General features: G+C 43.0%; 2 protein-coding genes across 2 annotated transcripts in view; one reads left to right on the top strand and one right to left on the bottom strand.

Annotated features, from left to right (window-relative positions):
* aamdc (adipogenesis associated, Mth938 domain containing) overlaps positions 1-13,341 on the bottom strand; it is a 282,823-nt gene that overhangs the window by 237,820 nt on the left and 31,662 nt on the right. The window lies entirely within an intron of this gene.
* Positions 3,815-13,341, top strand: part of gdpd4a (glycerophosphodiester phosphodiesterase domain containing 4a) — a gene marked incomplete at its 5' end in the record, with an annotated part of 33,725 nt that continues 24,198 nt past the window's right edge. Inside the window, 8 exons of the mRNA XM_080429238.1 lie at positions 3,815-3,869; positions 5,651-5,975; positions 6,775-6,880; positions 8,615-8,718; positions 9,204-9,297; positions 10,138-10,197; positions 10,822-10,920; positions 12,217-12,310. Of these exons, the coding sequence (XP_080285364.1) occupies positions 3,815-3,869; positions 5,651-5,975; positions 6,775-6,880; positions 8,615-8,718; positions 9,204-9,297; positions 10,138-10,197; positions 10,822-10,920; positions 12,217-12,310 (937 nt within the window). The remainder of the gene's footprint in view (positions 3,870-5,650; positions 5,976-6,774; positions 6,881-8,614; positions 8,719-9,203; positions 9,298-10,137; positions 10,198-10,821; positions 10,921-12,216; positions 12,311-13,341) is intronic.

The following is a 13,341-nucleotide window of genomic DNA, read 5'->3' on the forward strand; positions in this document are numbered from 1 at the left end:
ATGTTGATGTAACTGTCGAAGCTACGTCACGTCCGCCACGTGCGTGATAGTGATATGCACCGACATTCTGCCAAGACCCGCCCAGACCCGGAAAAGTCGCGCTGTGATTGGCCAGTGGTCACTTTGAGTGACAGTTGGGGCAACATCATTTACGATTCTGTGCCTATCGGTACATAACTCGGACGGCGCTTAGTCGACTAGCAGACCATCGGCCGGTCGTCGCGGGCACTCGCGCCTGGAGGCGCTCGGGCGCGACTCCTCGGCCTCAAGATCTGCTGAGTCGGCGCGCCTCCGTCATGGTCCAAAACTATACTTTATTAGCCAAAAAAAAGTTGTCTGCGGTTGTCGGAAAAAGAGTGCCCCCAGCGGGATTTGATCTCGAGCCTCAGGGTCGGCAGTCTAACGCCTAGTGAGGCACGCCACGAAACCAGATGCAATACTAGGGTTTTTGTCTGTATTAGATAGTAAATGCCCCCACCGTCCCCTCCTGGGGAGTCCTTGTTTTCTCGTTTTTGTATTCAGCCAATCGCAGGGCGGCAGGGCGGGGTTTGGTCGAATGTCACTGTACAACAATATTACGCCCGCCACGTTAGCCAATCACAGATCGGAACAGGCCTCGATAGGTAACAAATGTTTGTGTAACTGTCGAATAACAACACTCACTCAGACAACAGAACTCACTCAGACAACAGACCGCACGGGTCCGCGCATGCTCGAAACATGCCAATTGTAATATAGGATTCATAATCAATCCCTATTTTGGGCATGCAGTAGTCTAGATGGAAAGTCACTTTAAACACTCATTTACAAACAGACATTTAGCTAAAATATACCACCTGAATAAAAGAGGAAAAGACGGCTTGTAGTTTGACTAAGGAACGGACTAAAGGCGGAAGGAGCACTTTGTTATATAGAGACCGCAGAGAAGCTGGCCTCGATAGGTAACCAATGTTGATGTAACTGTCGAAGCTTTTTTTTGCTCTTTATTTTTGCCTCTGGGGTTACCACCTCCTTTTTTGTGTAAAACAGGAACTCTGGGTTGGCTCCTCCCCTTTCTTTGTCCACTTCCTCCCGGGTGCCTCTGTGTTTATTCCTACTAACAACAACATTGTATGTTTAAAGTCTGTGGTGTTGTCCGATTCTGCTGTTAACAGAATCTGGCTTGAGAGATTTAGTTGGGCGTAACATGTGTGTCCAGTCATTGTGTGTGTTTTCACTGCCGACCACCTGGACCTTGAATGGAGCCTTGCAGCTGTAATGCACTGTTACGTATGGATGAGGTGTTGATAAAGCCAGGGCCACCTGAGGATATTACATAACTTCAACACTGTATTAACCATCTGCTGAGCGCCACACACACACACACACACACGCACACGCACACGCACACGCACACGCACACGCACACGCACACGCACACGCACACGCACACGCACACACACACACACACACACACACACACACACACATTCACCAGGAGCCTGGATGGCTTGGTTCCCGGCTTAAAATAATTCATATGAAATATTTTCGGAAATCTCTATGGGAAATATTAATGGGGTTTCTATCTGTGGCACCACAAAATGGCCGCCACTACTGTGCCCTATACTCTGGGAGTTGACTTAAAGGCATAGTATGTAACTTTGCCCTGTGTTTACATAACGAAACAATAAATACACTTTTTTCCCTCTGTACCAGCAGTCATCAGCCACTGTGTAGTGTGGTGGTGTTTACCTGCAGAAACACACTGCCCTCTTGCTGTATTTTGGTGTTTTCATTTGGTCATGTTTTTTTGTTTTGGTAGACGGCAATGTTTTTGGGGCTACCAAAACAAACAGTGAAAACACCAAAATACAGCGAGAGGGCAGTGTGTTTTTCTGCAGGTAAACGCCACCACACTACTCCAGTGGTTGATGACTGCTGGTATTGAGGGAAATGATTGGAAAGAAAATATGCATTTGTTTTGTTATGTAAACACAAAAGGGAAAGTTATATACTATGCCTTTAACACTCAGGATTGTTCTGTGTAGCAGATTTGTGTGTCAGCTCAGTGGCCTTGTGGTTATAGTTTACGCCCTGAGATCGGGAGGTCGGAGGTTCAATCCCTGGCCGAGTCATACCAAATACTATAAAAAAACTGTAACTAATGCCTCCCTGCTTGGAACTCAGCATCAAGGGTTGGATTGGGGGTGAGTCCCTGCAACATGCATATAGTAATAGCATCATGTCCAGGGGATGTAGGTGTACATCATGTGACATACTAATGTCATGTCCAGGGGATGTACTTCAATCTGCCTCACGCTATACAGAAACAGGAGATAGACCCCTGAACTATGGGCCACATGGCTCTGGTACCGTTGGTTCCCAAGGCTACTTACTTACTTAAAGACCTCCTTAGCTCTAATACAGTACAGCTGCTAATGGCCACTGGAGACAAAGGGTTAGGCCGATGTATTATACTTTAATGACATTGGCTATATCACCCTGTCAATATGGCTCTTCTGTACAGCGTCTAGTGGGAATGCTGAATCATGCTGGTAGGGGTTTTATTTTGGCATGAAAATAACGGTTCCAAAATCTTGGTTTCACAATGTTGGCCATCGATCGGTATTGGAAAACACTTATTTTTGACCCCTATTGGAGATTGAAAACCACAGATACATTGAACGTGGATGTTTCAGAACTTTTGCAAGTACTATGTCGTCTCTGTCGGGTGGAAACCTCATATGTCCAAAACTGTTACTTTTCAGGATTCAAATTCAAAAACGTAGAATATGGAGATAAGAGGGTTTCATTCCCGACAGCAACGATGTGCAATTTGGAAATGGATTATTCCCACTGATTCCCCAACCCCTATCGATGTGCGACTCGCACAGCGCCGGGTGCTTTGGCGCTCCTCACAGGGCTCAAGCCCGCTTCTGTCTGCCTTGTTTGGAACGTGATTGGATTAGTCCTCCTAACACCAGGACACTTGGCTCATTATTTGGATTGGATTACTCCTAAGTCCTAACACCAGGACACTTGGCTCATTATTTATTCGTAATTCTTCCCCTGGAAAAACCTTTTGCGTATAAGGGACGCCAAAGAGGTCAGCGGTCATTCTTAATGAGACGGGTCTGGATGGAATGATGGATTAGAATGGACATATACATACATAAATAGAACGCATGGACATGTCTCGTGGGCTGGTCTAACCGGGTCAGTACAACCAGAGCTCCAGTGAAACGCACACACGCACATACGCACGCACGCACGCGCGCGCGCACACCAGGCGGCAAGGAAGCTCCGCTGGATTTGAGGCCAAATAGGTCATTATCAGCATGCAGTTCTAATTAATGGTCCCAGCAAATGTCGCTATATCCCCTGCATGGCTGCAAAAGCACTTTTACTCCATTCAAGTGAATGAGGTTTTGGCCGGACTTTACACTTGATTTTATTGCCGTAGTAAACATTTTCATAAATACTTTATGTTTTCAATCGCTAGTTAAAAGTATTTTTTCAATTATCATGATTTATTAAATTATGGTGCCATTAATTTAAAAATGTTCTAGGGCTTCTACTGGTACTGGTTCTACAGAGTGAAGTCGTTTCCGGTTGCTTTTCGGGACCGGAAGTTCCAAGATGGTGGATTTGAATTTGCAGAAAAAGTGTCTTCAAAACGGGTCGTAGAAACCTTGGGTCAACGGTTCCCTTCGTCCATATTTTTACCAGCTTGCAGAGCTGGTCTATATTCAGTGGCTGCAACTAGTCGTAATTTTTTTGTTACTTTTTAACTTTTTCCTCATTGGCTGTCCTTTAAGCCAATAGGGAGTTCGCAATGTCTTCCCTTACTCTAAACGGCGGTATTGTGTCATCACTGAGTGACTGCATCAGTCAGCGCAACACGTTCACCCAAACGTCCTCTCAGGCTATGGCATCACAGCTGCCGGCGGCTGTTCTCTCTTCTCAAAGGAGTTAAATATGTTATTTAAAACTGCAGTTTTTATTACAAGCCTAATAGGGATGTCACGATACGCCTAATCCACGATTCGATTCGGCTTTCGATTTTAAGCTCACGATTCGATTCGATATTCGATTTTTATTACATTTTAATTTTAAGGCTATTGTCTCTTGATTTGTAAAGAAAAACACTTGTTTCTCAATAAATACATTTTATTTTTCATAAAAATTATAAATTACAAATGAGAATCTAGAATAATACAATGTTTAACATGTTAATAATATAAACTTTGGGTTTTATCAACTGTCATGGACATTTTCAGATTCTTCTTTAAGAAGATTAGTTAACATTCTTTGAAAAGTTGAGATTTTTTCCCATTCCAAGTGGCTATGACTGACTTCCAAAGTTTGTGGGCCCTGGGTAGACAACCCGGCCTGGCGGAGATTGGCAGAGATCTGTGCTCTGAGGAGGAGCGTTCTAGTTAATTCTACAGTTACTAATACTATATTAATTATTTAGTAACTCTTGCCTTAATTTCTCATACATCGCAGGCAACACAATTGTGCTCAAATGCGATCTGCTGCCATAGCACTTTGTAACGCTATAGATCTGTTTGAATATTTAAATACAGCGCTCTCCACCACTGAAAAGGTTTGCATGTCACGAGACTGCGCTCGTTATTTCTTGAGCGCGACCCACGAGTCGAATTACGTGTGAGTTTGGGAAGAAACACACGGTTTCTCTCTCTGTTAATCCGGCAGTGAGGCTTCCTTTTTCCCCGTCGGAAGGAGGAATGTACAGAAAAACAACAGCCAGCGCATGGCTTCCCTTGGACCAGCGTTGCCAGATGTTGTGAGAGAAACAAGCAACCAGGTCTATGAAAAGAACCCTAACCCTAACCCAAAATAAGCGAGCCCAAAGTAGCTTATAATAAGAAGACTTGGCAACACTGCCTTGGATGCTGGACAGTGAGAATCGCTATACAGCTTTTAATTTCAGTACACTGTATCGAACGTCAATTTCGATTCATTTTCGGTACGTATCGAGTATCGTGACACCCTTAAAGGGATACTTCACTTTCACATAAAATAAAAATTAAAAATATATATAAAAAAAAATGAAAGAAGTTATGGCAAAATAAAGGCCCCCTCACACATTAGTAGGACACTCTAATGCGTGAGGGGGCCATGAATTTTCCATAACTTTTTTCATTTATTTTTAATATATTTTTTAAATGTGTCCCCGGCCCTAAAGTGAAGTATCCCTTTAAAGCCTAGTAAGTTATTTTGGTTTATGTTTAGCCTACAGTTAAATGTTGGATTGTTTGTGCCCAACAGTGCATGAATAAATCCACTAGTGAGCGTTACATGTGAAAGGCACCTTAATTTAACTCTTGAGTTTAATATATATATTTTTGGTAATGTTTAGTAAGAGTCATGAGTTGACAGTACTTTTCAAGGGGTTTAGCTTGCCGCAAGCTGGTATAATATGACTGTGTCATTTCTTGTTTACAGTTTATGGCACACACATACACATACACATACACATACACATACACATACACATACACATACACATACACATACACGTCACATACACATACACACACAGAGAGGAAAGGACTCTGCTGAGTTCAGAATGTCTTCATATTCAGTATAAATCCATACAAATGTCTCTCTCGCTCTCTCTCTCTCTCTTCTCCCATCTGTTTAGGTGCCGAAACTGCCAGCAGTCTTTGCTCGCTCTTTTTCTCTCTCTCTCTCTTTTTCCCCCTCCTCGCTTTCATCCTTTCCCTCCTTCCACTGTCCTTCATCTCAATCTGTTTACGTAACCCCCCCCCTTCCCTTTTCTCCCCTATCCCTCCACCTTGTCCCTGTCTCTTTCCCCTTCATCTTGTCTCAGACTTTCTTCTCTCTCTCTCTCTCTCCCTGTCCGTCTGTGATGTGTGGCTGTGGGTGAGTTGTTTGCCCCCCCCCCCACCCGTGACCAGACTGAAACTGGGGAAGTTAAAGGTGGTGCGGCGGCAGCTGCTGCAGAGGTACATTAGACAAACAAGACTCCCTCTTAACCCTTTAAGACCTGAGGCCGATTTAAAAAATGTCTTCTAAATCCTATCAGTTTTCTAAAAAACCTATGTTGCTATATCAGTGGTGCTCAAACGTTTTCATATCAAGGACCCCCAAAATGATATGTGGACACTGGACAGTAGTAATGAATATCAAACATGTTTGAGAGTTATGGACGGTCCTGATCGTCTGTGAGCAGATCGGGAGGTTTAATATTGGATTTTTGAAACACCTCACACTACAGGATGATCTGGGCAGATTATTGCTTCCGGTTCAGCTTCGAACAGGGAACGCCCCTCTACTCCCAATCGTCAGGAGGGAGGGAGGGGCGTTTCTGACCCCAAATCTCCCTGATTCTCCTGTAGAGTGAGCTAGGCTTAAGGGTTAATCGATACACCAAAGACTCCCTCGAAGGGTTAATCTATACTTCTAAGATGCCCTCTAAGGGTTCATCTATCTACAGTGGTACAGTAGATATTTTTTTTTTTTTTAAAGCATATTTTGACATTTGTAGACACCACCATACCTACTACTGGTTGCAAAATGTCTTCCTCATGAATTAAAACACATTTATTGACAGGATAATTGATCAGGATAACAGAATTGATTATTTGCTGCACGATGATCATGATGAGCTGCATTATGTTTAGATAATTTATTATTGAGGGCTGTTATTGGGTAAAGATTTGTTTAACAGTGAAAAGTGAAAATAGCTGATTCTGAAATGAGTATATAGTTCTTTGAAGATAGACTTGATTGATTGATTGACAGGTATGAACACCAGCCGTTTGTGTCCTGCCTGGCGGGCCTCTACGGTTGCCAATGGAGACGCTATCAACGAGCCAGAGCACAGCCGGGAGAGTGCTGCTGCAGCAAGGTACATGCACGGCCGCACGCACATGCACCGCATGCACCGCACGCACACACAGTACACACACACACATACACATACATATACACATACACATGAACTGTATGCCAGTGGTTCTCAAAGTGGGGTCTGGGGGGGGGGGGGGGGGGGTTCCAGGGGGTCCCCATGCAGCACAAGTATATTATATAGCGTCACAATCATTTTAACCACTTTCTTCCATTTAGACATTGGCTATTCAGAAATAGCACAATGTACATGTACAAGCTCACAAGCTTGTACATCTGCTTTTTTTTTACATTAAAAAAAAAAAAAAAAAAATGTTTGGAACATTTTTAATAATTTATATATTTTTCTTTTTATATAAATCTTCTCTTCTGGGGGGCCCTGGCACAAAACCTTTTCAGATCATGGGGATCCGTGGCCAAATATATATCAATTTGGGGGTCCCTGGCATGAAAAAGTTAGAGAATTACTGCTTTATGCATATACTGTACACACACATTTTCACAAGGGGTGCAACCGTAATGGATTTGATAAATGTATTTTAAAAAAAAAATGTTAATAAAATAACTGCTTTTCATAAATCGTTGCTGTCGGGCAGAAACCTCCTATCTCCATATTCCAACCGAGCTTGTAGATCTGATACTTTTGCTGTTTTTGAATTTGAATCCTGAAAAGTCACAGTTTTAGACATATGAGGTTTCCACCTGACAGAGAGGAAATATTGAAAAATATCCAATCTACAAGCTCACAATACACCCCTATGCGACGCGTTAGACAACACCGTTGTGCGACAAACTATAAACCAGTTTCTTAAGTGGTTAATCAGGCTAATTGATTTAGTGGATTATAATTTTTAGAAGTCAATTTGTCTATATATATATATTATTATAATCCCAAAACACACTTCTCGATTACATGATTAATTGAAAAAGAAATGGATAGTTGCCGCACTAATTTGCACAACAAATGCACACAAACTACAGGTAAAGAAGCATGCCTTCAGTGTGCTGCGTTCATTTTACACTCCTCTGTTCTAGCATCTCTCTCTCTTTCTCTCTCTGTCTCTGTCTCTCTCTCTTTCTCTCTCTCTGTCCGCACACTGACACTACTTTGTGTGAAGCGGTGCGTTTGGTCTGGAGCTAAGATTATCATTTATGCCAAAAACAGCAGACCTACAAGCTCACAACGCGTGACATCCGTGACTCATCGTGAGCTTGTACGTCTGCTATTTTCGACGCCCCCGACACCATTCGTACGACGAAGTATATGAACCCGGGCTTTTCAGTTTGCTGATAGTGCAGAGTGGGCTGGCTTATCGATTCCCCAGCCTGTCTGTCTGTCTGTCTGTATCTGAGTGTTTCCTGCTGACTCCAGTGGACCGGGCCTGGCCTGGCCTAGCGGGCCGGCGGTACTGGAGCTGCTTCATAACCAGGAACAAAATAACAGCAACAACATTCTACACGGTCAGCTATAGCGTAAAAAATGTGCAGAGACAGTCACACTGGATCACTCCACTGTTTGGGCGCCTCTGTCTGCTGCACTGGCATAATAGTTTTGAGGTATCATCAAGTCCATGCACGCTTGTACAACGTGTGTGTGTGTGTGTGTGTGTGTGTGTGTGTGTGTGTGTGTGTGTGTGTGTGTGTGTGTGTGTGTGTGTGTGTGTGTGTGTGTGTGTGTGTGTGTGTGTGTGTGTGTGTGTGTGTGTGTGTGTGTGTGTGTGTGTGTGTGTTGCAGGTGGAGTGTATCAGCTTTGGCCTCCTGATCATCACCTTCTTCCTGAGTTTTGTGTTCCTGTACTTCTGGACCGAAGCTCAGAACGACTACATCGACTTTGACTGGTGGGTGACACACACACGCACGCACCTTCCCTTCCTAGCGTTTTTGCAACTAAACCTAACCTTAACCCCAACCTCAGTAAAACTATGCCTGCCAGGAAGCCAATCAGACACAGGTAAGGCGGGTCTATCCTATAACGTTGGTGGAATCCATACTAACGCGTTCTTCCCAGGTAATAATCATATCGTTGCTGTCGGGCAGAAACCTCTTATCTCCATATTCTTTTTGTGTTTTTCGCAAATTGACGCCATACTTGATCATACTACAGAGTCACACAAAAGCATCAAACGTAGCAGATCCGCAAGCTCGAAACGCGGTACGAAGCGACGTGTTTTGAGCTTGTAGATCTGCTACTTTTTATGCTTTTGAATTTTAATCCTGAAAAGTGACAGTTTTGGACATAATGAGGTTTCCACCCGCCAGAGACCGATATTTAATGTGATCATCTTTTGAATGGCAGTCCTTCATGTTGTTTGTTATTATGCAGGTTTAACTTTGGGACTCTGGGGTTCTGGTTCCCCTGGTCTCTGGTGCTGCTGGTGCTCGCTGCAGCTCTCTTCACATACATCGCTCTACTGCTGGTGAGAACACACAGCTACAGTAGGCTACTGCATGCGCACGCACGCATGCACGCACATGCAAATGTCGGGCAGAAACCTCTCATCTCCATATTTTAACATTGTGTTTTTTTCGTAAATGAATGTCCTAGCCACTTGATCATACTACAGCGTCACACAAAAGTATCCAAAATAGCAGATCTACAAGATTGAAACGCGGCACAAAGTGATGCGTTTTGAGCTTGTAGATCTGCTACTTTTTCTATTTTTGAATATGAATCCTGAAAATTAACAGTTTTGGACCTAATGAGGTTTCCACCTGACAGAGACGATTTACTGTATATCACACTAACCTAGACTGTGAATGCTTTGTAGTGATGGGTCGTTCATGATCGATTTGTTCAAAAGAACTAGTTCATTGCCGTGAACAGGAACAAACTGGTTCACTATAACATATTTACTTTAACCATGACCCTAGCATTCTTAGTCAGGGTTTAAAGGTTTATTTAGTTAAAAGTTGAATATTTAAAAATATTTAATTTAAATATTCTGGGATTTACTTGCCTCCTGGCAGTGTGCACAAGAAATTGGCTCCCAAAGTGGGGTCTGGGGACCCCCTTGGGGGGGTTCCAGGGTCCCTAGCTATTATTTAGGACTCTTCTCTTCTCTTCTCTTCTCTTCTCTTCTCTTCTCTTCTCTTCTCTTCTCTTCTCTTCTCTTCTCTTCTCTTCTCTTCTCTTCTCTTCTCTTCTCTTCTCCACAGTACAGGATTGTGACACTAGAAACCCAACTTTATTAATAGTAGAGCTGCTAGAGCCATAGGAAGCTGATGTATTGATATGAATATGTAAATGTGTTGTGCAGGTTGTGGCGGTGTATCTACTGACTGAGGGACAGAGGCTGTACCTTCACTGGAGCCACAAGGTACACACACACACACACACACACACACACACACACACACACACACACACACACACACACACACACACACACACACACACACACACACACACACACACACACACACACACACACACACACACTGGCATGTGGGTGCACGGTGTTGTATATTAGCAGAGTGGCTAATCCACATGGTGCTAGACCATTATATGTTAAATATAATAGTGTATGGTGTATTATGCTGAATTTATACTCCGTTGTATGTGATCGCAGATCTACAAGCTCACAACGCGTCCCATTATAAAGACAATGACAAACAAAATCACCTTTTGTGTTTACAATTGCTTTTCGAGTCCTAGTCGAGTCTGTGTGTGCGACTCGAGTGGGACTCGAGTCCGAGTCTCAGACTCAAATCCCCGTCTCTGCAGCAATGTAGAAAATACACACCTGTTACAAAGAAAAGATATTCACGGACATCAGGTGCAGTGAAGAGAAGGTAATAGACAATGTACAAAAAGAACAAGAAAAGAGCTGTCACTGTGTGGTATCGTGACTTTCCTCTTTGTTATTGTGTGTATCATGGCGACGTTGTTCATCTGTGTTACTGTGTGTGTGTGTGTGTGTGTGTGTTACTGCGCGTATCAGATTGGTATCGTGGTGACGCTGGTGTTCACCGTGACGGCCACCGCTGTCCTCTCAGACTACTGGAGCAAAGAATGGAAGACCCTCCTCCTCTCCCTCCAGGTTGGCTGACACACACACACTGTTTAATTAATGAAAGTATTTAAATGTCTTTAATCCTACTCTCTAGACCAGTGGTTCTCAGCCTCTGGGTCTGGACACCCAGGGGGTCCCCACATGATGACAGTAAAGTGACAATTTAAGGACTTTTAACACATTGAGTGCCAAACACGAGAATTCTCGTGTTTGCAAATACACCCATCGAGTGCCATAATCGAAAATTCTCATGAGGGGCGCTCAAACGCAACTTAGGAATCATCCTAGGTCCCTGTAAAATAGAATGGACGGATGGGACAAGGGCCCAAAACGTCTCTTCCGTCCACTCCAATGATAGGATCTTGAGAAAAAGGTCCTTATCTCCTTATCTTTTTACCGTGGTGAAAACGAGCCATTTTCGATGGGCGATCACTCTGCAATGGCGGATCGCGTTAGAAATATTATTGTTCCAGTCGTTAGTCGTTAGCCTCGACCATCGCGCAGACACCCTTTGTTTACATCCGGGTCCTCGTCGAGGCGTCTACAGCTCTAAACATATCAGCGTAAACGGTAAGAGCGGTGGCACTGGATGTACCCTGTTTTAAAAAACCTCTGGCACTTGATGTGTTAAAGGACGACTTCCCCGATTTTCAACCTATCTTCATATAATTGGTCCTCACTAATACTCATGATAAAATGGTAAAATAAAAATCTACTCGGTCTGTGTCTCAGAGGAGGGCTGTGGACAGTTCAGAGTCCCGTCTACCAGTGACATCATCAATGGGGAATCCAAGCTAATAGAAACTGCAGGCTTTCTATTCCTGGAAAGTTGCAATGCAATAAAAGAAGCCATTGTTCTCGTGTTAATAAAAATCGAAATAAAAAATGTGAAATCTTGTTGGAAAAAAAAATCATGCCTAACGATGATGTCACTGTTAGACGGGTTTCTGGACTGTCCACAGCCCTCCTATGAGACACAGACCAATTAGAAAAAAATGGTACCATTTTATCATGAGTATTAGTGAGGACCAATTATATGAAGATAGGTTGAAAATCGGTGAAGTCGTCCTTTAAGTGTGCCAGGGACCCCCAGAAGAGAAGATTAATGTAAAAATAAATAAATTCAAAAATAGCAGATGCACTATTTTTGAATATCCAACTTTGAAAAACAATGTTCTAGACGTATAGAGTCCACATTTTATAATATGGAATTTTAATTTCATATTAATAACTTAATTACACACATTCTACCAATAAGCATGTGTTAACTGACACTTTCCATCTCTCATTGTCTCTTCTTCCTTCCATCCTGATTGGCTACAGGTCACGGCCCCCTTCCTCCACTTGGGCGCGGTCTCGCTAATGACCCTCCTATCCTGGCCAATAGCGATGCACTTCTTCCGCATGAACAAGAGAGGTAAGCAAGACGATTGGCTTGTAAATTGGCATCTACATAAACGTTGACCAATCCTATTCACGAAGTCACAGAATAAGATTCGGTTATTTTGTCTTTGTGATTAAATGAATTAAAAAAAGTTTATTATAGATTTATTTAGTCGTTTACTCGCCACGTGATGTCTTTGACTCTTTGTATAACATTCCTTTACGAATCCCAAAAAATAAGAAAATACTTGATGAATTCAAGTTAAACCTCCGGAGGCCCAGATTATTTGATTAACAACTGCAAAACTGTAAAAAAGATCTGTTTCCTAAAACAACGCTCACTGTGTGAACAGTGTTTACCTTTCCAAAATATAGCCAGAAAAGAAGACAAATGATTAATAGTTAGCAAGAGTTTGCTGTCGGATGCTATAGAAGGGAAAGAGACATTGAGAGGAGGGGAGAGAAAGTGATAGACATTACATTGTCTCTGTCGGGTCCAAAACAGCTACTTTTCAGGATGCAAATTCAAAAGCATAAAAAGTAGCAGATCTACAAGCTCAAAACGCGTCGCTTCGCGCCACGTTTCGAGCTTGTAGATCTGCTACTTTTAACGCTTTCGTGTGACGCTGTGGTATGATCAAGTAGGGCGTTCATTTACGACACAAACACAAAAAGTTAGAATATGGAGTCAACAGTATTCTGCCCGACAGCGACGATATAATGTGTATAGAGAGAAAGAGCACGATAGAAATAGAAATATTAGGCAGACACAGGAATAACAGATGGAGAAATATGAGAGAGGTGCAGAAAAGAGTGGGAGCCAGACTGTGGCGAGGACATTATGAGAACTGCAGGGGCTAAATGAGAGGACGTACAGTATTGAATGATGGATGGGGGCCCCCGAGGGCCCCGGAGAGCTTCAGATGTAGTTATTGACCCGTTTCCACCCACAGGAGCCACACACACCCCTCAATGACATGATGCTTATTAAATATAACACACCTCCTCAATGACTTATGTAACACTCAACCTCTTACTGTCTCTCGCTTTCTTTCTCTCTTTCTC

This window comes from Gymnoscopelus braueri (genome assembly GCF_963280865.1).
Source record: "Gymnoscopelus braueri genome assembly, chromosome: 5".
NCBI lineage: Eukaryota > Metazoa > Chordata > Actinopteri > Myctophiformes > Myctophidae > Gymnoscopelus > Gymnoscopelus braueri.